Source organism: Pseudopodoces humilis, chromosome 19 (assembly GCF_049639895.1).
Source record: "Pseudopodoces humilis isolate 2021_Gansu_Grassland_sample_001 chromosome 19, ASM4963989v1, whole genome shotgun sequence".
NCBI classification, from domain to species: domain Eukaryota; kingdom Metazoa; phylum Chordata; class Aves; order Passeriformes; family Paridae; genus Pseudopodoces; species Pseudopodoces humilis.
In genome coordinates, this window is record NC_142218.1 from 13,161,104 (window position 1) to 13,188,434 (window position 27,331).

Genomic DNA, 27,331 nt, shown 5'->3' on the forward strand with positions numbered 1-27,331 from the left:
TCTGCACAGGCCACAGGGAACGCAGGGAACATATTTAGTCTGATTTTGTGACTGCTGCACTTCAATTATATTCTTGAACATCTCAAACAAAACAACAGGAAAAGACACTCCAAAGCCCTTTCTGATTTGAGAAAGAGCCTCTTCTCCACTTGTGCCTCGCATACTTTGAATATTTCATTTGCCACGGAATAGCGATTTACAACTTGATCCAGACTTATTTTTCCTTGGAGAATAGGGGAAGTTCATCGTTAAATGCAGAGATGGATTTGTCTACTGGAGGTTGTTTTCTCTGAGCGAGAGCAAACAGGGCTGCGCCTGGATTTCCAAGCAGTGCACTAGGAACAGTGACATTGGCATATCCTGGAAGATTCTGGGAGTTGACTTGGGACCCGATTTTAATCTGTGTAATACAGTATTCCCGTTAATAATAATGTATAATTAAGACATCCGTTAAAAATCCATAACGTTAATTTAATGGAGAAAATCTAATACAGTTCTATTGGAATTTTTACGTTAAATTAACTTTAACGGGCTTTTAATGGATGTCTTAATTAGATCTCATTATTAACGTGAATATTCCACAAATTAAAATTGGGGCCTCGAAGTTTTAATGAAAAAAGTTACAAGCACAAATTTGAAATTGCCATTTTTGTAGCCCCCTTCTCCCAGGTCGGGGTGGGTCTGAAGGCGGTGCTCGCCGGGCCGGACAGAGCTCGGACACCAGATTCTGATCCCAGTTTTGGTGGCACAAATCCAAAGTCACTCTGTTGACCACAACAGAGTTTCAGATTTACACTCACCTAGCTGAGAAAGGAATTCTACTTTTATTCTTTTATATCTATATATAGATATTTATATAGTGATATTTATATATAGATATATCTATATTTATATAATGTTCAATAATCTAACAATAGTACTTTTGTTTAAAAATCCCTCCATCCCATATGTCTCGTCATAAACCGTAATGGAGATTTAAATATATATATATATATCTGAGGAATAAAACAAACTGAAAATAATCCATTTCAAACAAATCTTTGGCAGCAACATGGTTAAGCATAACTATTTGAACAACTTGCACAGAAGATTAACATTGTTCAGAGGTTTTTTGGCTCAGAATCTGTTTTAACTTAATAATTCTTGTACTTACTGTGATGTATTGATCCCTAGTGCAATGACTGGATTGGGCAACCCAGGTGCAACAGTAATAGCTGCACAGAATAGAAACATTTCCTTTAGACAAACTATCCCAAAGGGGTTATAAATAGGAAATGGACATTACCATGAAAAGTAAAGCTTCCAATGTGACTGCATCTTGTGTAGCACACTTGGACATTAAACTATGAAGAATTTTTTTTTCCTGTCAAATGTTACAAATTGACGAAATAAGTACATCAATGTTCTCAGTCATTATCTTACTTCAGTGGCACTTTGTTTTAGTGACAGCAAAAAGGGACAGTGGAGACCAGACAGCCCCAGTGCAGTTTATCAATGAAAATCTAATATCGTCCATAAGCAGGGGAGTGGAAATCAATACTTCATTACCAAATTGTAAGTGAGGATGAAGAAGAATAGCAGGAGTTTTTTGGCAGCCTCCTCGGTCCGGGTTGCTGTGAGTTCAATGTCAGGGCCGCGGTGGCGAGCGGGGCCGGGTGCGGAGCTGGGCTGGAGAGCTGGGCTAAGGCATTCGTCCTGCAAGCACAACAACAACAACAACACAGCCACAGTTACACGCTGTGATCGTGGCCACACCACTGAGCAGGCACCTTCAGCCACAGAAACGTCTGCAGGGGGGCTCTGCTTCATTTTGTGTGCCCACAGCAGGCAAGGACACACAGGTGTGGATGGAATCCTGGTTCCACAAGCATGCAGGAATCCGTGGGTGAACTCCAGCTGGTGCTGAGGCTCTGCCTGGCCACTGAGCCTCTTACTCTGCTTCTCCCCCATGCTCCTTAAATTTGGAGTTCCTTGCTCTAAAACCCTCGTGGAGAGCTGGATGTCTCAGTACCCACACCGTGTCTAATTACCCTGCTATTCCTGTGTTATTCCTACTTGCTGTGGCACCTCCCCGGCATTAAAAGCCATCTTCCAATGGACCTTTTCCATCCTGCAGCTGCTAAAAGTGCTAAGTGACTCAAGTTGTGAAGCTACAGCTACACAGGAACAGAAGGGGCTTGTTTTATTTAATTTCAAGATGTGGGTTTAAAAGTTCAGCCCAAAGCTGAGTTCTGCTTTGCTTATAACCTGGGAGAAAGATACTGAGGAAAGCAGTAGAAAAAACCAACTGGAAAAATAGGGTGAGAAATGAGGCAGGCAATAAGCAGAGTGAAAGTCAATCTGGAGAGAGCACAGAGGAAGAAAAGAGCTGCAGTGGGCAAAGAGAAATATGTTACTGAAAAATATATTATCTGTTCAAGGCCATGGATATTTCAGCAAACACAACTCAAATCCTGCAGTGTGTTCTCTGTGTTCTGGCTAAATCAACTGGAAATTCAGTAGCAGCTTTATTTAAAGTAAAATAAACTCAGCTTTTCAAAAAATTCCATATGAAAACAAAAAAGTCCATTGACTTCATGCTAGCTAGTTTATAATTTGGTTTGGTTTACAATATCTTCACCTTTTCAGTTTTCACAGTGATGCTGAGTTTTGCATTGGCAACCCAGACCTGCTGTGGAGAAACTGTTGGAAGGGAAGAGGAGGTTTTGGCAGCTGAACGTAGAGACTTTTGGCAATTGAGGATGCATGGAAGTCAGTTTGAAACTGTGGTGAATACCTTGGATCATTATTCCCACTTAAAAGATATTAAAAGCAATCCATGTTGACACTTTAAGATGTTGCCTTTAGGTTTCAGAGGTAACGCTCCAGAACAATTCTCACTTTGCAAAGCTATTATTTTTCACTGCAAAAGGGCAGAGCTGTGCCATTTATACCCTGCTCAGATCTTAAAGAAACCCAGAAGAATTGCTGCAGCACCTGGAGCTGACACGCAGCAACTCTGCAGCCAAATTCTCACTGTGGAATCACCTCTGCAAATGATCCAAGAGAGACTGTGGGGATGGAAGAGGCATTGGGGCTTATCCTGCCCTGTGACATCCCACCTGAGTCCTGCCTTGGATCACACCAGGCCCTGCAACACCTGCCTCCCTCATGGAGGTGAGACAGAGGCACCACGGGCTGTGACAAGGGACAGTGTGACCCAGCTGAGGGCAGGAGTGTGACTCTTCACTAGGTCAACCCTGCCTCCAGAACATCCTTAGGATAATTAGGCCAAATTACTGTCACTGAAAGTGCTAAATCTGGGAAGGAGTCTTGAAGCTTCTGCAGAGCACTGGTTCTCTGTCAGTGGGAAATATTTATAAAAACTTGGATTGGTAAAATGAAAAGGCAAACTCCTGCCTCCTTTTCTTTTTGTGCCATTGTGAGGAAGGCCCTGACACTTTTTAATCAGCAAAGCAATATTCCTGGTCACTTCCCTGTCACAGAACAACACTGAGGACGCTGTTAGCCCTGGGCAGATGCTTCAGAGGAACATTGGTCAGAGGGAAGGTCCACGAGAAACTCTTCTGGCAACAAATAAACTTTGGAGGCTCAGTGTCCATGTACTTGACTAATGGTAACATCTGTGCACAAGTCAAATCAATTGGGACTTGGCATTGATTTCCATGGGATAAGTACTTCACCCCCAAGGTCTTTTGGCCAACTGAAATCTCCATCCTTGTGGGTTTGTTGGGTTTTTTTTTGTTACTACAGGCTGGGACAGGACTTTGGGAAATTAATTAGTGTGAGCCCTGATCAATAAGGGTCATAGTTTATGTATTTCATTATCAAGTCTGTAAGAGATTCAGGGAGTTTGTGGAGAGCTTGTCACCTGCAGTCAGGGCAGAGCAGCCTGCACATTCCAACAGTACCTGATGGGCAGAGTCTGGTGCTTCCTGGGCATTTGCTGAAATGTAGCTCACCCTGTGCCATAAAGAAAACTCCATCACTTAAATCATATTCTGAAAACGTGGCTGAGGGTGTTCATTATACTGATGTCTTGTACAGCATATGTGAAATATCAGTTGCAGATACTGAAGCTTTGCTTTTATTTAACACTAATTATCGAGCCATCAACAGATGTAAAAAGTCGTATCTATTTTAATGTGGATGTGTCAGGACTCAGCATCCTTCCCTCTCCTTGTCCATGGCACAGCTTCCCTCTCCTCATCCGAGCACTGCCAGAAAAACACAGCTGTGAAACCTCTGAAATGGGAGCTCTCACACACGTCTGCAGCCCCAGACAACTGTCAAGTGTGTGTCAGCAGCTCGTGGCACGCCAGCCCCCGGCGGTGACACCGGCGCTGCCAGGCTGAGCCGGGCTCATGGAGCTCCTGGGGCCAGCTGGGCTGGGCTCCCAGCTCACCCAGCAGTGGCCAGCTCCCCTCCCACACCCCAGAGGGCTCTGCTTGCTCCAGTGTCCCCTTTTCCTCATGGCCAAAAGCCACACCGATGGAGTGGCGCGGCCTCCTGGGGGCTCCCTGCTCATGGGATGGCTCTCCAGTCATGGAATCCCAGAATGGTTTGGGTTGAAGGGACCTTAGAGCTCATCTTGTTCCACACCATCCACTGTCCCAGGCTGCTCCAAGACCCCAGTCCTGGCCTTGGACACTTCCAGGGACCCGGGCTCAGCCCCAGCTGCTCTGGGCACCTGTGCCAGGGCCTGCCCACCCTCACAGGGAGGGATTTCTTCCTGATATCTCACCTAAATGTCCCCCTTTCATCTTCCCTTGTCCTGTCACTCCAGTTCCTGCTGAAGAACTTCCAGCTTCCTTGTAGATCCTTCAGATCCTGGAAGGTGCTGTGAGGTCCTTCCAGTATCTGAAGTCCTTTTCTTGGGGACTGCTGTCGCCATTTGATTTTTGGGTTCTGCCACCTCTTCAGTGGGAGTCTGAGGTGGGATGGAAGTCCAGAGCCAGGCAGATGTCAGCAGCTTCGTGTATTTCTGTCTGCTTTGTATTTCCATATCTTTGCTAATATCATTTTAGCAGCTCCTATTTATGCAATGGGATAACAAAACTGACAATATTCCTCTGTGATCCACCCACCGCAGTCCATGGGAGCCTATGGATCAAAACTTTTCCAGGCTGCAGCTGTACCTATCACAATAAATTGCAGGACTCTTTAAAGGCCACATAGAAAGACACAGACAGGCCCTTTGTGGTTACCAAACACATTATCTCTAGATGTCATTTTTGACCTACTTTTGCTAGATTTTTGCAGCAGCACAAAATCTGTTCCTTAAAGAACCATGCCACGTGCACAGTACCTAGAAAAGGAGAAACAGCAAATCTGGATATATTTTATTTCATTTAGGACTCTTCTCACCATGAATTACAATGTTACAGGCTCTAAACGCCTTCTCGTTACCCATAATTATAACTAAAATTATATCAATCTAAACAGTAACTACTGGAATGATTCATCCTGATTGGGAGGAGCATGCTCCCTGGAGTTCTGCCTGCCCATCCATTCTAAAGCCTCGTGGCAGGAATAGCTTTCCAGAAGGTCATTTAACAGCACATTAAATAAATAAACAGAACATATTTGTTTCAGCAAACACGCTCTAATAGGATGGGAAAACATTTTGGGAGAGGTAGGAATAACCCTCAGGAAAACCAAATTCTCACCTTGCTGAGGGCACAGCACCCACCCAAAGGTGGGCAGAGGCTCCAGCAGGGACAATCCCTCATGTCCTGCACAGTGAAGGCTCCCACAGCCCCCAGTGTCACCAGCAGGTCCCTGAGCCACTCATGCCCCTGCGGAAGCCACCAATCCTTGTGTATTCACCCCCAGCCATCAGCCCCACGGAGAGAGAGGTGTGGAAACCACTTCTGACCTCAGCTTGTGAGAGTGTGGGGCAAGAGGAAGGAGATGTGAGCTCCAACTCAGCTATTTCTGGGCTGTGTCTGCCTGAACACAGAATTAATTGTTGTTACACCCAGGTGGAAGAATTTAGAGACCTTGCCTGGGATGATACTTTTTTCCCCAATTGTATGGGCAGTCCAGAGCTTTGCAGGGAGCTGAGGCAGCAATGGTGCAGGAGGGACAAGGAGCTCAGTCCTGAAGGGAGCCAAAAAGAAAGATGGGAAGAGACAATTTCCAAAGGCCTGGAGTGACAGAATAAGGGGGAATGGTTTCAAACTGACACAGAGGAGGTTTAGGTGGGATATTGGGAAAATATTCTTCCCCTGAGGGTGAGGAGGTGCCAGGGAAGCTGTGGATGAGTCAGACAAAAATCTGGGGCTGGAGCTCCCCGTGGTCCCAGAGAGACCCGATGGAATCCTGGGCTGCTGGAAAGAGGGGGATTTGTGCCACTGGTGTTGAGAGAGGCCAGGATTTCCCCCCTGAGCCCAGTCTGAGGCTCGAGGTGACACAGAGCACAAAGGTGTGACATTCACCTGGTCCCCCCCACTTGCTTCTGCAGACAAAGCCTGTTACAGGGGTGGCTGGAACAATCACAGACTTGGAAAGAGAAAAAAAACACAAAACATTTAACTTCTATTTCTTCCTATAAATAAAGTATAGCCATCAAATCACAATGTATTTGGGAGCACATGTTATTGACAGCCTATTCTTGGAGGGGGGAAGAAAAGTGGATTTTTTGGCAAAGTTTCCTAAAGATTAAATTGTTCATTGTACAGGGCACCATCTGCCCTTGGAGAGAGATTTAGTTGATGGCAGCTGCAACCAAAGTGTGGAAGATAAAGCTGAATTTCTGGTTTCTTTTCAACTAGCAACTGTCATTACAGGTCACATGCAAACTGTGCCATTTTCTGTGACAAGCAGGTTCTGGAGGATTGGGTGCTCACTACATTTTAAAGTGCCACCTGTAAGGATCCCAGCAGAGAAACAGCTTTTGGAACACACCTTGCAAAACATGAATTTACAGCAGATGAGACAAAGCAATTATGGACCAGCCATCTGGAGAAGGGCTGTGTGTTCCAGACCCAGGTGCACAGGGATGGAGGTCAGGAGGAACTCGTGGGTCACTCAAAGGAAGATCCCTCATTTCATGTGGGGGGCTTAAAAAGGCTGAATTATCTGCAAAGTGTTCACTCAACTGTTGCATAATCCACAATTGCCTCCCTGTTTTCCTTGGGGTGTAATTCCCCCTGAGATTAAAACCCACGTTTTTTTAAACCCTGAAGAGAATTTCTAAATGACCAAACCAGAGGCTGCTGTGGGTGGGTTTTATCTCAACCCCACCTCTGAGCTGTGCCACTAAAATATCACAATTCACTGTGAGGCAGCAAAGGCCACTTGACAGTGGGGAGATGCTGATCTGTCTCTGCACTCTGAGTTACTTAAATATCACACAAACCTCGTCCTGGCTACAGCAAACCCCTCCAGGAGGGAATTTGTACCTCCTCCCTCTCTCCTGAACGCTTTCACAGGAGAATGATGTTCCCTTTCTCCTCGGAACAAAACGGGAGGGGAAAAGTTAAGAGCATGCTGGTAGATTTTATTAGGACTAAGAAACAAAGCAAAACAAAAAAGCAAACCCAAAGCTCTTCCCTTTCATCCCTGCCTCGCTATGAAGGTGCCTTCATATTTGCAGGCTTGCTGACAATATTTCAGGATGGTACATCACACACCGTCTCGTCTGGAACAGCAGACATTGTCAGTGCTGGGAGACAACCACTCTCTGGTTTGTACTTCACAAAGATTCTCTATAAAGCATTTCTATAGAGAAGAAAAATAAAAAAAAAAAGGTTTTTGAAATTCGTGAGTCTCTCAGCCTTTCAGACAAGGATGAGTTCTGGTTAATTTTTTTTCTGATGATTTCCACGTTTTCTGCGAGGGAAAACAACAGCTACCATTGCCTTAAGACAGACTGAACTAGTTGTAACATGCCTAGATATGAGATTCTTTTTTTCATGTGAAGGAATTTGCAGGACACAAATTTCTTGTCCTTAAGTTTATTCTTCTCAGTTTAACTTGTTGGTTTTCTCTCCCATTTTATCACAGCAGAAGGGGATAATGTTTTGTAATAGGAAATGCTACCATTGGTAGCTTTTAACCAATCTGCTGTGATTAAATCCATGCTTTTGGAAAATAAGATTATTTTAAAAAATATTTTAAATATTTAAAAAATATTATTTAAATATTATTTTAAAATATTTTTTTTTAAAAAAAAAGACTTTGCCTTTCCAAAATATTGCTCATCATTTCAGGTGTGAGTGCCTCTGATGTGCCCAGACCATCCAAGCCAAACCTCCTTGGGAATGCTGCCACTTCCATGTCTGCTGCTGCAGAACAGAACCACATTCAACCCCTGCTTTTCCCTAGGGAAATGCACCTTTTTCCATCCACATCTGACTGAGCCCAAATGCTTTTGGGATTGGGGCCTTTAAAGAGACATCCAGAAAAATGTTTAATTTTTAAGACTCTGCCTGTTTGGGTTCCTTTCTGCAGAGAGTATTAGTGGGTAGGAGTGGAGGCTGCTCATGTGAATTAGTGTGGGATCTGATGCTTTCTCCTTTCTTTGTGAGGAAGCTCTTAAAACACAAATTCCCACCTTAAAACCCGAGCGGGCGCGAGCTGCGAGTAAATCACGGGCTCCGTGGTGCCAGAGCTGCACATGCTCTTCTGCTGCTGATTTGTCTACAAAATATATCACATGCCAGTTACTTGAATTAGGATCATGGGGAGAAGGGAATCATTAGAGAGTAGAAGAAACTCCAACACATAAAGAAAACTTATCCGTTTGTCTCCTCAGCGCCGCCTGTTTTATTTCCTCTTCAGGCGCTGACAGCGCTGATGAGGCAAAGGATGCTGTAATCCTGAGCGATTGCTTTTGGGGGGAGCATCATTAGGGTTGGAAATGTTTGATACAGTGAGAGCTCTGCGTTTCCAGGCCCTTCTCCCCGGTCACTCCGCGGTGTTTAGCGGTGCTGGAAGGTGAAGGCACGGCCTGGATCAGGTATTCCCCTCCTGGAGCCGTTTCCTTTGCTCTCAGAGCGCCTTGGAAAGCCAGGTAAATTAGACTTGGAGAAAGGGACACTGCATCTTTGAGTAATGAGGCTGGGAAACAGGGAACACATTTTCCACTAGCTCATGTCTCACTGTATGGCATTCTGATTTCCTGACACTTCATAATAAATCATTGCTTATCACTCACATGGGAACATAACATGGTTCAAGTTAAGATTCGTTAGTGATTGTAAAGAAGAAACATGAATTGCTCTCTATCAGGGCTTTTTGATCATCTTTCTGTCCACTGCAGGTGTTTTTTTAATCAGAATATTTACAGGAGCCATTGTCTAAGGCATAAATAAAAAGGAGAAGAAAGAGCAGAAAATATGAATAATGAAAATGAATTTATTTGTCTTATTTATGTGTTTATGTAAACATTTGGCAATTGTTTTGCACAGCAGCTTGTATTCCGTGTCACGGGCTGCTGCACCAACGTAAGTTTGTAATGCTGGCATTTTAAATATATATAGGTGAGTGTGTGTCTATAAAAAACCCCTAAATGCCAATACATTTGTTTTCTGGAGGAGAAGGTTCTAGCAAGCACATCCAGAGCCTGTTTGCTTCAGGATGGCATCACAGGGAGAAGAGAGGCTGATCCTGATGCTGCTGGCCCACCTTGGAGCAGCGGCAGTGGAAACCTGGTGACCTCAGAGGCTGAGTGGCTCTAACTGGGATGAGACTAGGATGTTCCCTGCAGCCAGGGGTCCATCAGATCTGTGGGAAACAGGGATTCATTTCAGGAAAAAGGCATATTTGAGAGCTGGGACAGCCTTGCTCCAGCCCCTGTCCCCCCTGTGAGCTCTGGGATGGCAAATCCTGAGCTTGGCGGGTCAGGAATTGGGGAACAAGTGACAGGACAAGGGGAAATGGCCTCAAGCTGTACCAGGGCAGCTTTAGGTTGGATATTGGGAAAAATTTCTTCCCCACAGGGTTGGCCAGCCCTGGCAGGGGTGGAATCCCCATCCCAGCAGGGATTGAACAGCCATGTGCATGTGGCACTGGGGACATGGTGGGACAGGGAATGGTTGGACTCAAAGTTCTGAGTGGGCTTTTCCAGCCTGATTCCACCATTGCATGAATTCAGCTCTATACCCAGGCACTTCTGCCTTCTCTGACCTTAAAGGGATGGAACTTTTTCCTCAGCAGTTTAGGGAGAGAGGTGAAAAGCTGATGGGTTTACAGATGGTGTCAGCAGTGCTGTAGGGGAACGGGGAGTTTCATATAAAAAGACCTAAAAACTGAAAAAATGGGAGCTTACCGAAAGAACTATGACAAATATGCAAATTTTTTTTCACAAAAATAAAAGTAAAAATAATTCTATTTCTTCCCTTGTTTTACAAATAGTTCTCCTTTAATTTCTATCTTTATCTTTTGGATCTGATTGTGGGAAGTACCTAGAACTTTGGATTAACCCAGGAGAAATCAGATAAGGGAACTATTTGCTACAACTATGGCTTTGATTATTCCCTGTTCAGTAATTTGCTTTTTACTACATTAATCAACGATATAATGTGTCATTTCTACTGCTCCCTGGCTGAATAATTTCCAAAACTACAAACAGCTTTCAAGATAGTTGCCAGACAGGCGCAAATTAATACTTTCAGAAATTGTTCCTAGAAATATTCCCATGAACAGAAGCTTTCACACCCTCTATTTGTGTAAAGAGTTGGCTAAAAAAAAAAAAAAAAAAAAAGAGCCAAATGATTATTTTAGGCAATTTTTGCATATATTTTTTCTGGGTTTATATCTATTTCTATCTAATATTTATAAAATAGATGCAGTTTACGATAAGCAGCCTTGGGAGACAAGATGGCAATGGAAGTCTATATGGAGTTAACTCTTCAAAGGATTAATTTAGTAATTACAAAAAAGAGGGATCTGATTGCTTTTATTGAGGCAAATAATCCTCTTGATTTGTGGGACAACTTGAGTAAAATGGCACATGACCCATGGATTGTAAATTTTGCTGCCTGATCCAGCTGATCTTCCTCACAAATTCCAATATTTGTGGCTATTCTGATCCCCAGCCTGCTCTCCTAAACTCAGTTTTCCTCCTCGTGTTCGTGGTCCATGGAAGTGCCTGTAAGACTTTGCCTTGTGCTCAGAAAACCCCAAACTCTCTATAAGAAATGTTTTATGCACAAAATGTGAAATCCCCCTAGTGTCAAATTTTTAAAAGAAAAAAAAATTCCTTCTGGTAAAGCACAGCATTGGATGTATCTATTATATCTTACTTTTCACCCACTACCAAGAGATGATTAGAGACAAGAATTAAACCCCTCAACTCTTGACCAAGGGAAAAAAATATGGTTTTTCTAATATATCTGAGCCAGTCCCTGAGTCTGCACTCACTTGAAGTGGTGTAGTGAATGGGAATATTCTCCATTTATTTTGGCTTGCACTAAACTGGAATTTTTGCCCCATAAGCTTCCTGTAATTTTTATAATTGGAATTGCCTTTGTCAGCATTCCTAGTATTTCCCCATGGAAATGGTATTAAAAATCAGCACATTTGCCCTACAATTTCACATTTTATCCTTAAGAAATGAGGACTTTTGGTAGATTTTTTTTTGTTGTTGTTCTCTTTTTCTGCAAGAAAATGGCTTAATAAAAACCTCAACCAGAGGCTGGAAGGAGACACTCTATCTTCAAAATGTTAATCCTCTCTCCAACCATGCCTGGGTTAAAAACAGATATTGAAACAGGGGAATAAATATTTGACAATGCTGTTAAGGCAACTTTGCTAACGATTTTTGAACAACCTCCAACTGAGGTCTAAATGTCTGCAATATCCATAAACAACTCTATACTGTCCAATTAGGGAGACAAAGACATAGAGTCCTGTCAGGAAGATTTGCATGGCTAAGTGTCTGAGATCACGGAGCCGATGAGGGATCGCTGCCGCTGCCGGGGGATGCACACAACGGATGACTATCATTAGGATATTACAGAGGCTTACACCTTCCCAATTACTGGCAGGATTCATTAGTTACTGCTGCATTTCCCTAATAGAATCCTCTCTCTTGGCTTATCGCTACCTTCCCTCTGTCTACATAAACCCACAACTCAGCAGTCGATCACCTATGAAAAATTAGACGCCGGAGCTTCCAGTGGCCTATTTAAAATGAAAAAGGAACTGAAGAAGAAATAAAGAACAAAAAAAAAAAAACAACATATAAAAAAAAAGAAGAAGGGCTGGAATGCAGATATGTGGCATCAGATGGGTTTGGAATTCTCTTGCTCTTCAACTGTTTGAGGGAAAAAATAATCAGTGGCAGCTGCAGAGAGCAGCATCACGGTGGGTTTAAAAGCACAATGAAAGTGTTTTACACAGCCCTACGTACACACACGGACTGGAGGCAGATTGCAAAGTGACAATTACTTAAGGCCTGCTAGGCTGAAGTTTCCCAAGTAAGATTGGTGAGGATTCCAGGGGCTCGGTGCTGCTGCAGTCGGCTCAGCCCCATTAAAGATAATGGTGTGAGCATTTCCATGCTGTCATCGTGTTGCTATCAACAGCATTATCAGTATCAACTGCTTCTACAATTATGCACAATGCACAATTATGCTCTTCCTGCACAAAGACTTAGCAACCACCAAACTCGTTTTCTTTTTAAATACACTGAAAAGAGTGTAGATTTCAATCCTTCATCTGCTCACAGACGAAATAACATTTCCAAATCATCACTGATAGCATTTTTTTCCTCCCATTCTAAGGATGGCCAACTGTTCTCAGCGATTTCTATTACATTTCCTACCTATTATTTCATGTAATGGCATTCCTTAAATTTTAAATTAGCTTTGAAGAATAAAAATAATTGAATTCCTGCTGTTTTGTGTACATAGAGGGTGACAGGAGCTAATGTGATAATTTAAACTGTAAATGAGTCTTCACTTTGTGTTCATTAATTACAGCTAATTACTGAATTACAAACCTTCTTGGTTAGGCACTGTTATGTATTCATGTAGCATGTTGGATTTCCAGCTGGTAGAAAACTGTTTTATAGACTTACAAGCTGACACACCAAGCTAGCGCCGAAACAATTCCGTGGGAGAAATAAAGGGAGGGCGAGGGGCACACGACTGCTCCTGCTCTTTGAATCCAGGCAGCAAGGAGAACCAGGGCTGCAGACCTGAGCCTCAGGTGAGCCAGCATCCCGTGTGGAGAATTAGGAAATATTTGCTGTATTTGGGAGGCAGAAATGTGAGTTTGAGCTCACATTTGGGGGAAGAGCCTGCCGTGCTCACTCCTGTTTTACACCAGAGTTAATTCCCTGGTTTAAGCAGAGTTCCTCCTTCTCAGGGCACAGCAGTGAGGCAGAAATGCCCCTGGAAATGGGGCCAGTGCTGCCAGCACTGCTCCTTCGGCTCTGCTCAGGAGCAGCAGGATGGGAATGGCAAACTGAGCATCCCAGGCGATGCGCATTGTATTCCACCCGTGAGTGCTCATTGTTCCTCACTGAAGCAGCGCCTCCAACGCTGTAGGGCTGTCTGGAGCATTTACTCAACAGTCTCTGCACTGAATGGCTCTGTCCAAACCTCTCCTCTGGATCCCTTTTGTGTGCTGATGGTTTTTATGGGAGCTGAATGCAGGAGCTGAAGTGTGTCTGTGCAGAGTGAGCGGGAGGAGCAGCGCGGTGACACCATCAGCCATGGGGAGGTTGTGTGAGCCAGAGCGCAGTGCCCAGAGCGACAGCTGTGGCAAAACAAGCACACCCAAACCTCACCTGCATTTCTGTAAATACACAGACAGGAGATACAGACATTTCCCTCTCACTGGCATTCATTTTCCAGGATTTCATGTGTTTTGTTCTCTTTTAACAACACAGACCAGCAGCCTGGCCAGATCCCTGAGCCCACACCAGCTCAGCTGCCCTGCTGCAGGTAACCCAGCAGAGATGGCAAAAACTACTGAGTCAAATCATTACCTTAAAACAGTTTAATTAAATTAATCTGTCACACACTTGGTTTTTCCAGGGGCCTACAGGCCCAACACTGAAGGTATAGGGCAGATCCTTCTCGGAAGGTTCGGCCTGTACTGGAAGAGTTCAGCTGAATAATTAACAACAACCAGAAATTAAGAGCCAGATCCTCAGCTGATGTAAAACTATGTAGCACCATTAATTTCAGGAGAGTTCTGCTGATTCCCAGCACCTGAGGAACAGCTCAATAGATCTGTAATAATAAAGACTCTGATGAAAAGCCCCTGAAAGCAGCAACACTAATATGTGACTGCTCACATAAACACCAGTTCAATGACAAGGCTTTTCTGCCTAAGAACTAGTCTGTGTCTTCAGGTTTCATGATAAGTACTAGGCTTTTGTCCTTAAATAATAATTTTCATCTGGAGAATGGCACAGTGACTTGTTCTAACACCAACAGAGATTCAGCAGTAGGCTTCTCAATGGGATTTGTGTCATGTCCTATTCCCTCATCACCTTCCCATGCTGCCTCTTCTCTTTCAGGGTATGAAAAGAGATGGGGAAACCAGGGCAGAAAAGATGTGCAGGCAGAAATTCCTTTTATTCTGTGGGTAGTAACTCTCTGCTATCATATAAAGATAATGACTTTCATTAATCTTCTGTAGGTCTTTAATCAAAGGGTTTTTTTCACTCCACGCAGAGACACTACTTAAATGCTGCTAAATGTTAAGTAAAAATGAGAATTCTTGATATCAGATACACAAAAATGGTGTGAGAGGTAGCACAGTGCAGCACAGTACCCACAGAGGCTCAACACTAGAGGTGAGCCTGCTGCTCAGGAAGTTACCAGCCACCATTTCCAAGCAGTCTTTGACCCAGCTTGTTTTCATGTCTCACTCCTTTTCAATCTCACAGTCTCTGGCATGCAAATCTGCACTGAAACTGATCCTCCCAAATGTGCCAGAGGGAAGCAGGGGCCTCACACCTATTGGCAGATCAGTGCACCTAACGCCCTTTGGCTTTTTTCCCCTCTTTTTTAACAGAAAGGCTGATTACTCCATTAGCTGAACAACTTGGAAGAAATGACAAGGAACTAACAAGAGGGTAACACTGTATTTTCTATTTGTTTTCCTCCTTGCAGTGGCGCTAATTAGAGGAGTTCTTGATACAGAGCTCTGGGAATGCTGATGAGAAACGCACAAAAGGCTGGAGTGCCTCTTCTGCAGAGCATTGGATGCTCAAACACAGCAGCATCCTCTGGACTGTCACTGCCCTGCTTCCCCCATTGCCTCAAATTTGGGACATCATTGATTTTAGAGGTGGGACAGACCAGCCTTTCTAATGCTTGAATCCTCACCTAGGGGTGAGTAATTTCACCTTAACTCACAGCTTATCATAATAAAGTACATTTTTAAGGCGAAATATCAAAGCTGCGTGGCAGTGGTGGGAAGGGAGGCAGGAATGAGGTGGGGATGTGTCTCCAGAGGGGATCTGGGCTCTGTGCTGCTCACAGGGAACGGGCTGCACTCGGTGGGAGTCAGTCCTCACCATCCTTCCTGCAAAAGCCTCTCTCCCTGGAGCCTGCTGCTTTTCCAGCTCTTTGGGCAGGCCAGCCTCTGAGGCTGGGAAAAAGGGACACACTGCCCCAACTTCCCAAATGCCACCAACAACAGCTTCTCCTTCAAAGCTTTCCACCCCCTCCTGGACTCGGGAAGGGTCATGGGGATGGAGGCTGGGAGGGTAGGACAGCACCTCTTTCCCATTCACCAAGGTTTGATTCCCTTTATGAGCACGATCCGCCAATCCGTAATCAAGGGTTAATTTCACAGCTCACTGCTTCATCTAGCATAATATCCATTCAGACTAATTAAATCTGTCTAATAATGTGAGTGTCTTTGTCTTTGTTCTTTCCATTCTTTGTTTTACACCCTTCACATCTCATCTCCAGAACTACACGCCATCACACTCTGCTTGACAAGCAGAATCCATCCCTAAAATTAAAACATTCCTGACCTATCTGCGATGACAAGGCAAGCAAGCTTCACAGCGCTGCGGCCCATGAAGGGAGCTGACACATTTGTTTTTAATTTCAAAAGAGTAGAAAGTGAAGATCTGACCCTGTCAATCAGGCCCTGTGACAAGTTTAATCATTGCTGCCCCACAAAAATCACGGCTAAATAGGAATGCAAATAATGTATCACAGGGCTCTTATAAATGCTAATCAAGGAGAAGTAATCAACTGACAATTTCACTGATCTCCTTTCTGAAGAAGTCAGTCAACGCACTGTCTCTGGACCACAAAGAGAAGAAAAGACAAAAGGCATAGATGCCGTTTCCCAAAAAAACCTATCCTTTTTCAGGGCTTTCTTTTTCTTTTTTATAGAGAAAAACAGAGAATTCACTCTTTTTGATCCTCCACCGAACTTTAAAGCAAAGCTGTTTCTCAGGAACTTGAACAGCTATATGTCAAGTGTACTTTATTAACAGTACCCTCCCAACCCAGAGACAGCACTTGGAAACTTCTGCTAAAATAAAAATCTTCATTTGTCTTTGTCATTCATCCATCTTCAAAATTCTTCTCCGTCTTAACAACTTCTGTCCTCTACGGGCAATATATTTAGTGATATATGAAGTTTTACAAGTGGAAAGCTAATAGTTGAGCTCACATTTTTTTCTAACAGCACCCCTCCTCCCAAACTGAAAAAAGAAATATCATGCTTGGGATTTATTTCAGTGCAGAGGCTTTCTTCAGCAGCACGATTTTTAAACTGACTCTCCTTTTATGACCTTTTTAATGTGGTAAAGAAGAGACAGCTGAGGTAGAATTCCAGTCTTTCACTCACAAACTCTGCATGGCAAGGAATTGTGACTTCACCTAGGTGTGGAACAGAGAAGGGCCCAGGACAGGCAGATGCACAAGCCCTGTAATTCAATTTACTGCTCTCCTCTCACTGGTTTGCTGTTCCCATCAAACCCGAGAGTCACTGCACTGGCACAGAGCAAAAGGAGATGGTTTGGCCGAGGATACTCAAGGCAGGGAGGTGTAAGCAGCATAAAGATTGCTCTAAGAGGTAAAGTTCAAAGAATCTGCTTGTTTGAAGTTTGGCTGGGTTTTTTTGTTATTATTAAACTACCTTCCTACATGGAGCCAGTAGATGAAATAACCTGAGGAGAGCTTCAGCAACAGAGACTTGGGCTACCAGCAGGGTTTGGAAATAGAATCTTCCACTACAGCACAACCTGGTGCTCTCCAGCCCATGGCAGTTACCCACAGCAGGCTGAAGCAGCAAGAGCAGCTTCATCAAAGTCAAAACTTTGTCCAGGGTTGTGTTTTGTGTTTGCAGGGCTGAGTACACAGCTCAGAAGGGCCGGGAGCAGCTGCCACACAGGATGGGCAAGATGCCACCAAACCCCTTCCAGACTGCACTCTGAATCACCCAAATTTACACATCAGCAAAAGAAAATGGGAAAAATCTTTGGCCAAACCCAATTCCCCAACTTTTAGAAGCACTGGGGCAGCAGCAGAAGCTTCGGTATCACTTCAGTGAGAAATGAGAGCTGGAGCTTTGTCACACCCTGCTCGCTGCCAGACAGGGATGTTCCAGCAGCAAACTCTCCATGCAGGATGAGCGTGGAGGGTGGGAGTAGCAAACAGAAAGAGGAATTGAAAAGCACTTTGCAGTTGTCATGTCACTTAGCAACAACCTTTCCTACTGCTCATCACCACGGCTGTAGCAGAGAGCCTGCACAGAGCACCGAGATGCGCTGGAGGAGGGCAAGAGGAGCTCCAGCAGCACCTGATGGCACACAGCACTGGAGACACGGCTCACAGCAATGTCCTCAGCCCTGGCCTGCTCCTGAATAAACTCCTGGATCCAGCCAGCACTGATCTTTGGTGCTAATGCAGAGTAATGACACAAGGAGGAGGAAACCAAAGTTCAGCTCTTTGTTTCCCAAGTGAGCTCCACTGATGGGATCACTTTTCTGTCTGCAGTTTCACTCTCAGATAAACTTTTTATTTTCTTAATAATTTCAATTTCCCAACTTCTTCCCTGTAGGATTCTCACTCTCCTCTCTCTTGACATGCTGGACTTTCATAAAAAGGTCCAGACTTGCAAGTCCTCAACCCCTAATACTTCTTTCACAGGTTAATCCTGTGGATCCTCAGCTATTTCTGTCAAGTGGAGAATGTGCCTGGGCCCTGATAACAGAGGAGCAGGTCCCTTCCTGCAAGGTGAAGTGCCTGAAATTAAAAACTCTGGCACAAAAAAGAGAGACCTGTGCAGGCCACTTGGCAACTTCTAAGGAGGATGAAAAGTCAGGTACCTCTCTGCTTTCATTATACCACTTGTCCTCATTTGTTTAAGCTTCAAAGAGTTAGGATTTAATTATTAGCTGTCCCCAAACTAGTAAGGACCATCTGAAGGGTTGATTGTGGAGACAGCACAAGGAAACCTGTGATTCAGGAGTTCCTTGTGCTACTGTTCTACTGCTCAGGAAGAAATGAAGTGGCAGGAGCAGACCTGAGGGTCTGTTATTTGTATGGGTGCTCTCTGAATATAAAGCTCTACAAAATGTATGAAATATTACATAAATAGACCAATAGTATGTGCCAAATTAATAACATGCATTATCCAGCAGCCATGCTGTGATGCATATTGTACAATCCTAAATCATCCTAATGGGGGAAAAAAAAAATAATCAGAATCCATCTCTTTGTGGCTGAGTTCCTCTCCTTGCAATTACCAAAAGTGACTTTTGCACACAGAATTGTTTGAGATGCGTGAATGGAAAGCTGGGCATTGCCAAGTGACCAGAGCACAACACTCCCAAACAGGGGCTCTGCTCTGCATTTAAAGCAAGTGCAGCACAGAGACAGCGTGCTTTGTTTTGGGGTGGAGAGCACAGCCTGATTGTCAGCACCCTGTTAGAGACAGCCACACACCTTCCTTCACCCAGGCATTCAGCACTTGGGAATATCTGAGAATATCAGTGGTGGCAAACGTGTCCAGACCACGCTGCTCACCGAGCCTGCTTTGGTCCTGCCTAGACACACACTACTCCAAATCCAAAGAGGCCTTGCCAAATAGACAAGAGACTCTTCTTTTTTACAGCTGAGTTTTGTTTTTGCAGCTGCCAAGTAGCAAAGAAAAGCAGCCCTGGTGATCTGGCCAGAGGATGTGTCCAGTGATTCCAGGAGGCTTCCCTGGAGGGGAGCAGTCAGCACCTGCTGCCATCGCACCGAGCCTCTGCTGCGAGGAGCCAGCACAGGGTGGTGTTAATCAAGTTCTGGCTGCTCCCTGTGCTCAGCCAAAAACCCAAGGAAATGTTGCAAAGGTGAAGGAGGCTTTGGCACCGTAAGGATCTCGTTTCCATCAGGGCTCAGCCCCTGCTGCTGCTGCACAAGGTGAGCTCTGCTGGGGTTCACTCTCCCAAGCTGCTCCCGTGCCTGCCCTCGGTCGCTTCAGACACCGTCAAAATCAGCAAAGGCAAGCCATCAACATTTGGCTTTGAAATGATCCCTCACCAGAGCCAGTGCCACTGGGAGAAAGGGTCAGCTCTGCCCTCCGTGTGAGCAGGGCTCCTGTGGCTGCCAGGGCTGGGGCTGGGGACTCTTGGACCCAAAATATGATAACAAAGAGAAGGGTCTTGCTGCCCTGTTGTCTTACTTGGGCAGGGACCCTGCCCAGATTGTTTGTGCCTTAAACCTTCTGTGCCAATGAGCACAGAAACCAAAACCTCCTCTGAGCAGGGCAGTGCAGACTGGCACAACTCATTGCACTGCAGACTGGCATTGCCTATTAAATCACAGACTTTCTTGCCTGACCTGAAAGAGGAAATTCTGCAGTAAAAATCCAAGTGTAGAGAGCAGCACAAGCTACAAACTCCAGCAAATGAATGCTATTATCTTACACCGAGAATACATTAATATAGATGACCGTTACATAACACACATTAACATAGAGTAATAATATATTTACTCAATTTAGGCATGTTTTGACACAGTGCAAGCTGTGTGCAGTTGCTTAGAGAATTGGGGATTGTATATTTTTACCAATATACCGAAAAACTTAATTTAAAAAAAAAAAAGAAATAAAGAAATAAAAAAAGAGATGGTCTTGGGGGTACTTTGGTGCAATTCTGACAACTCTAAGTAAAATTCAGAGGAGCTTTGGCTCCCATGACTGGAATAATTGAGCTATCAAATGTGTGTCTGTCAGATGTCAGTCATGGAACTGCACCTCAGCTGCACGTGATGGATTGCAGTATGAGCCAAAGGCTATCAGCTCAAATCTGTGTGTGCTTGAGATGGGAAATCCATGCTGGAGCAGGGATGGATCCTGCAAAGCACTGCAAGTGCCAGGCCCTGCTTCTGGTCACTAAGGCACAACTGATCTTCTGGGTCATTTAAGGACTTGAGCTCCTTAGCTGTGATCTTTTTGTTCCACATCAAAAGGAAGAAAGAAACAATCACAGAGAAATTAAGATTTTCCTATATTGTCCTATGGGAAACTCATTTGTGGTACAAATCTGCTGCTAGAACAAAAGTTTGGTTGTAGCAATATGAGAATTAAAGTGAAAGTTAAATGGAAGAATGTTATGTGATACAAGGAAAAAAAAAACAACAAGCAACAAAACCAAACAAAACCAAAAAACAGAGGAATAAAAGAGGCAGTAAAACCCACAAAACCAGTGGAAAAATAACCTGTGCACTTCATAAATCCAGCCATGTTCACTATGGCTTTCCTATCACATCAAACTTTACATTGCAAATTTATCTTCAAAGCCTGGAGTGCCTCTGCACAAGAATCTGCCTGGTGCCAGGCTCTGCTCTGCACAGTGCTGCTGCCCAGGACTGTGAGGATCCCTTTCCAATAAATAACAGGTTCCTCCTGAAACCAACCAAGTGACCAACCTGATCTCTGCAGTTTTAAACCATGGATAGCCCAGAATATTGGTGTGCCTCAAACGAATGCTTCTTTATCAAAACAATACACCAAAAGCAATCTTGGCCTTTTTTTCCCCGTTTTACTTTAAGCTGATTAGAAAGTTGGTTCTGTAGTTGATTAAGTTCTGCAGAAACTGGGCTTGTGATGAATCATTAAACAAAGACATTTTTTGTATAGCAATAAAGTCTCAAATGATTAATTAAGGGCACAATGCCAAAACAAGTGTCTTTGTTTAAAACGCAGTGGACAAGACAGGCTTGGGAAAGTTGATGTCTTAAGTAGACGCCACAACATGTTTTTAATTATGTTCAGGAAGAAGAACAAGAATGGGAATTGCCAACTGTTTGGAAAGATAATTTTTTTTTATTTTAGAAGAAAGATTAGAATAAAAAATAACAAACAGAGCATTATTGATTTAACACAAATGCCATTTGTTGGGCCTTTTGTAATTTCCTTATTAGTGTCATCATTCTGGAGTTCATATGCTCCCTTCTGTTATAGCATTTGGCACACATTCAGCTCCCAGCAATATGATACAGTAAACATTCAGTGACTGCTCATATTAAAATGTTTTATTTGTTGTAAGAGTACCAATGATCAGGCAGTGCAGGTCCTGAATCAGCCGGGCTCGCGTGGGGAGCGAGCGCCCGCGGAGCCAACACAACATCTGCACCTCTCAGGCCTGGCAGGGGCTGGGACTGCTCAGCTGACACAGCTCCAGCTCCAGTCACATCTCCCTCCCCCCTGGGTCACTTGGGGCTGTACCTGGGGACTTCCCAAGTATTGTTTTCAGACTCAATTTGATAGGATTTTGCAAGTTTTGTTCTAAAGGTTATTTCAAACCTGTTTTAACGGTCACAGAAATGACCAGTTCTGAGTTTTCAGGTATGGAAAATTATTTTGGATTCTTCAGTAGAGAGGAATCACACAATCATATAGGATGAAAAATTATTTCCACCCTAAATCCCAGACCATCGAGTCCAACCCATTCCCTATCCCCACCCTGAGTGCCACCTGCAGCCCTTCCTGGGACACCTCCAGGGATGGGCACTCCAAACCTCCCTGGGCAGCCCCTGCCAAGGCCTGAGCTCCCTTTCCATGGGGAAATTCCTGCTGCTGTCCAACCTGACCCTCTCTGGCCCAGCCTGAGGCAGTTCCCTCTCATCCTGTTGCCTGGATGAAGAGAACAATCCCCACTTTTCTCCAAGTCCAGGAGAAAGCTTAAGAAGTAATTAAAAATATAATTTGGCCCTTCCCACCCCGCTGGAGTGGGTGTGTGACCTCCTCAGCATCCCCATTTGTCCTGCCAGCGATGGCACAGGCATAGAACCATGCTGGCATTCCACAGCCACCACGTGGAAGTACAGCCTACTCCTCAGCCTTGCTAGGACCAGATTTACATATTAACACCTCCCATTAACACCTCCCAGCCTTAATGAAACAGAGCCATGAGCATCTTCAACCTGAGAAAAAAGGAGAGCAAATGTCTCAATTTTCTTTTCAGTCCTCCTGCTTATGTGGAGATCCAAAGAAAAATTAGTGGATAATTCTTTCTGGTGAGCACACCATTAATTTACCTGTGGGTCTGTGACAGAGGGCAAGTTTTTGATGTGGATTTCTTTTGAAAACAGAGCCAGGGGCACTGCTGGGGGAGAAACATGGAAAGGTTGGGCTGGGCTGTCATTCCTTACCATGAGGGGCTGGGGAATGCAGTGGCTATGGGGTGATTTAGCTCAGAACTGCAGCCAAAAGCCAAATCTGCCACCAAATCTCTCTGTGAGGCCTGGGCCTGCCCTGAGTGTCCATTCCGAGCTCAGGGCTTTGAGTAAACACAATGAGGAATCAGATGCAGCAGGTTGTCAAATCTATATGGGTGCTATAAAACTTGTAAAATTTGTCTCATGACCTTGGAAAATGGGATAAAACCAATCTTGGGACAGCCCTTGCCATACACAAGCACGTGAGGCAAACATGGGACACCAAACTTTGGTTCCTGTTGCTTGTGGAAGAGACAAAAGGTTTTCAGCCAAGAATCCTCAGCAGGTTTTCCAATGTATCTCATCCTGGGATGGGAAAGCACCAGTGACAGCAATCCTGAGGGAATCAGGGATGAATCCCACCGGAGTACAGGGATGATTTAATGCCGTGGGAACATGGGGAATGGATCCTGCTGGGTGCTGCATCCCCACTGCTCCTGCCAAAGGTGCTCCAGATCTCATAATGTATCTTCCTGAAAGCCAAACATTCTTTTTAGCAGTTGTTTGGCTTTTTTTTCATGCGTTCATATGTTTAGCCATCAAACCCTTCTTTTAAGTTGAGGGATATTTGTTAAATGTCCCCACACCATCCCTGAAGGATGGTCAGAAGAGAGAGCTGGGAAAGGTTTGGAGCAGCTGGAGGCCTTTCAGGGTGACCCTGGCTGAAGAATGGAGCCACCAGCAGGAAATTGTCCGAGAGCTATTCCTGTGCCTCTCAGCAACTCCTGTGCACTGTTCTGTGCAGCTCTTAAAAGCAGGGAGATTTCCACACTGCTCTTTCTAGAGTCACTTAACATCTTAGTTTAGCGTGGCCTTATGTGAACCCCTGCGATGGAACCACAACAAACCCTGCTCCTCCCCTCTGCTCATTACAGAGAATTTGCCTTTTCAAATGGAACTCTGAAAGTCAGCAAGCTGCAGGTTGGGAGCCTCAGTCATCTGAAAGTATTTACAGTGGTTGCTTCCTTTGAAGGCAGAAATGTCCCATCAGAGACAAAAATAGCTGAGGGGACCTGCGGCTCACAGAAAGGTGTTTTCCCCCCATGGGAACAGAATCATTAACTTTAAATAAGTCGTCCTTAATCTCCTGAGCTGTGCAAACAAACAAACAGATAGAAAAAAACCAACGGAATGTTTTCCCTCTGCCTTTCAAAAGCACAAACAAAGGCTCGTTTGCCAGATGGACGCTTTCAGAGCTCGCAGAGGGTTGGGAAGGCTGATCACTCAGCAGTGTTTCCTGACGGGCTATGGGGGAGTTTGCTCAGAAGCTTGGTGGTGCTTTAAGATATTCCAAGATGCACGAGCACAGCGTCTGCCTTCCAGCCCTCGGAGAGTGGGGGTTTACAGCTTTGGCAATAAATGCACAGTTCTGTTCAGGATGCTGCAGTGCCCAGGCGTGTGAGTGGGAAGGCAAAAGTCCATAAAAAAAGACAACAAAGACCAAAATTCCAGCGCTTGCTCTGCTGTAGAACATACGAGTGAGATCACAGAATCATACAATCACTAATGCTGGAAAACGCCTCCAGGATCATCCAGTCCAAGCTGTGCCTGATCCCCCACCTTATCCCCAGCCCCAGAGCACTCAGTGCCACCTCCAGGAATTCCTTGGGCACCTCCAGGGATGGGGATCCAAACCCCCCTGGGCAGTTCCAAGGTCTGAACTCCCTTTCCATGGGGAAATTCCTGCTGCTGTCCCCCCTGAGCTCCCCTGGCCCAGCCTGAGGCCGTTCCCTCTCCTCCTGTCCCTGTTCCCTGGCAGCAGAGCCCGACCCCACCTTGCTACAACCTCTCCTGTATTTTAAATCCAAATCACAATTTCATTACAATCTCCTTGGATTTGTTTGCATGAAGTATGGTGAAGAGCTCACCACGCTGACCAGGAGTGCTGGGCTGGGTAACTGATGGTGCAGGGGTGCACTGCCAGCACAGAGAACTTCTCATAACAATTTTGCAAGGCTATGTGGCAGCCCTGGGTTCTCACCTAACAATGCAGATGCAAATTGGCATCCATAATTTACAGGAGTCCTTTCTGTGCACCCCAGCAACACGAGCCGGATGCAGAAGGAAAACGGAAGACTTTCTCCGGATACAGAGAGGATCAAGCAGAATCTCATTAAGGACCACTTCAAAGATCAGTTCTTCATTTCCATACAAACAAGTTTAAATTATCTTGTGTGAATCTGCTGTTAGCTGTTGCACTGTTCCATTATGCATGATTCTTGACTGCTTGTATCGTGCAAATCTGCACAGGGCTCCATTAGTGATTTTCAGTGTTATGCTAAAGCTTGCAAGTGGTCATGTTATTAGGTTAAAGTACTATATTTTGCATATTTATTCTGCCTTACCACATTTATTACTTCTGATACTGCCCAAGCAGAATTTTGCATGCATTTGACCACCTACTTTGCATGGCTTGTGCGTGACTGCCACTACAACCAGGGACAGCTGGAGTAAGGGCAGGCTCCTTGCTCCCACTTCCACTGTGGTTTTGATCCACTTCTGGAAAAAAACCACAATTCCAGAAGAGAGACACCGTGGATCTATCAGCCTGCATCTACAAAATTAATCCTTTTAAATAACTCAAAATAAACTATGTGACAAATTTCATTACGGCATAAATTATTGCCTTTATTTTAAAGGATTTGTTTTTACACTTTGGTAATTTAAAGAAGCTTTTCCTGGGATTTTTCATCTATAAAAATAAAAGTGCTATCATCTGGTTTGTAGGTCTTTATATTTGTCTTACTTCTGGGAAGCACCATATTATTAACTTTCATGGAATACATTCCATTCTCAAATTACTGAAATCATCTCTCTCGCTTCGGGGATATTTGTATTAGGAAAGAGACTTGTTACAAAAATCAGGAACAGAGCTGGTGTGTTACAAAGACAAATATATCATTCATTATCCTCATGAAAATAATTCACCTTTTACATTTTGGTTATTTTGCAAATCTTTGAGTCACGGATGAATGCTCATGGGAGGGAGAATATGGGCAGCAGAACTCAGAGGTGCCAAAAACCTTCCTAGCAAGACTTGAATAGGTGTTAGACTTTGAACAGGAGTTGTTTTTTTTCTAATTGAAGGAGAATGTAAAAAAGACAACAACAGAATTTCCTTCTGCTTCCCAGACTGGGCATTCCTTTAAAAAATAATGTTGGATTGGCCATTCAGCTGCACCTGAGTGTCAACATCTGCTGAGACCACAACTGAAAGAAAGTGTTCATCTTTTCCAGCAAATCCTCTGGTTTGCAGCTCTAGTGAAACACACTGGGAGCTCCCCCAGGAATTCCTGAGGGTCAGTCCCTCTGCTGAGTGCTGAACCAGGCAGAGGGCTGGAAAGTTTGGAATGCTGCAGCCACTTTTGGGTTCTCAACACAAGAGAGCTCTGGAGCTCCCGGAGCAGCTCCAGTGACAAAGATGCTGAAGGGCCTGGAGCATCTCCCTGCCCAGGAAAGGTGAGGGAGCTGGGGCTGTTCAGCCTCCAGAGGAGCCACCTGGACACAGTCCTCATCCACATGGATACAGGTGATGCAGGACAAAATAACAGGAATCATACCCAGTGTCTGAGCAGACACTTCAGAAAGGATTATTATGCTGAGATGCAGCTGAACCAAAACACTTTTTCCAAACAGTTTTGAAGATGCCAAGTGATTGACATCTGAAACTAAATCAAGAGCCACAGTTTGAAAGAAATCCCTATTTGGTTTTTTTTTTTTTTCAAGAGGGGCCAAATGAATGTCAGCCTACCAATCCATCTGCTGCCTCTGTTTGGGGCTATTCAAATCTATATCCAAAATTTTAGGCTTCATCTGATGTCTGATAATAGATTGTCAGCTCTGATGTTTTATCCTCATAAATTGCAGGCTGACACACATTCTTTCTCAGGTAGTTCATTCATCTTACAGCATCTTGTGCTTCTAATTTGTCATTTTCCTTCCTGCATCCCCACTGACCACAAATTACAGATGGTGTCTCATCATGGGGCTCCATAACAACAATAAAAGCCTCAACAAAATAGTCAGGATCTGATCCTGAGTGATGCTGAGTACCTTCAGTTTTCATGGATGCACATGGCAGCTGAGACCACCCAACACCTCACAGGCAGCACCTCACAAGGTGCCAGGGGAACTGTTGTGGGTCCAGGATCTCTTTTATCCATGAGGATTAATGAATGTTGATGTTCTCATACATATTGTTTTCATACTTTGGAGCTCCAGGCCATGGGGAAGGTGCCCCTGTGCTGGGTACAAAGCAGGGGTGGCCTCAGTGCCAAAAGAACAAATAGTAAAAGTATAAAACAGGGGACCACAAAGGGACAGGACAGGAGAACACGAAATCAGTGAAATGACTCACACAGCAGAATGGGTTGAGGTCTCAGCAAGGCAGAATTTGACCATTACCTGGCTGAATTAACTGTTTTCATATTTTTCTTTTTGCTTTCTACTTAGCTGCAACTTTAAGAAATGAATTAATTTCCTGCAGCACTCTGCTTTTTTCCTCTGCCAGCCAGGTTTTCAGATAACCCTGCTGAAGTTAAAGATGGGGTTAATAAAAGTGATTCACATTTGGAGATTTTGCCAATTTGCATGGCAGACTGGGTGTGGATAACAAAGTTTATCTTATCTGTGAACTGACATGGGGAGGAAAGAGGTTCAAACTGTCCACACACCTTTGTGCACTC

General features: G+C 44.4%; 1 protein-coding gene across 2 annotated transcripts in view; it reads right to left on the reverse strand.

Annotated features, from left to right (window-relative positions):
• Positions 1-1,175: 1,175 nt before the first annotated feature.
• Positions 1,176-27,331, reverse strand: part of TSHZ2 (teashirt zinc finger homeobox 2) — a 201,973-nt gene continuing 175,817 nt past the window's right edge. For both annotated transcript variants that reach the window (XM_088064761.1, XM_088064760.1), the window contains exon 3: positions 1,176-1,695. In XM_088064761.1, coding sequence (XP_087920887.1) covers positions 1,694-1,695 — 2 coding nt within the window. In that variant the 3' untranslated portion in view covers positions 1,176-1,693. The remainder of the gene's footprint in view (positions 1,696-27,331) is intronic.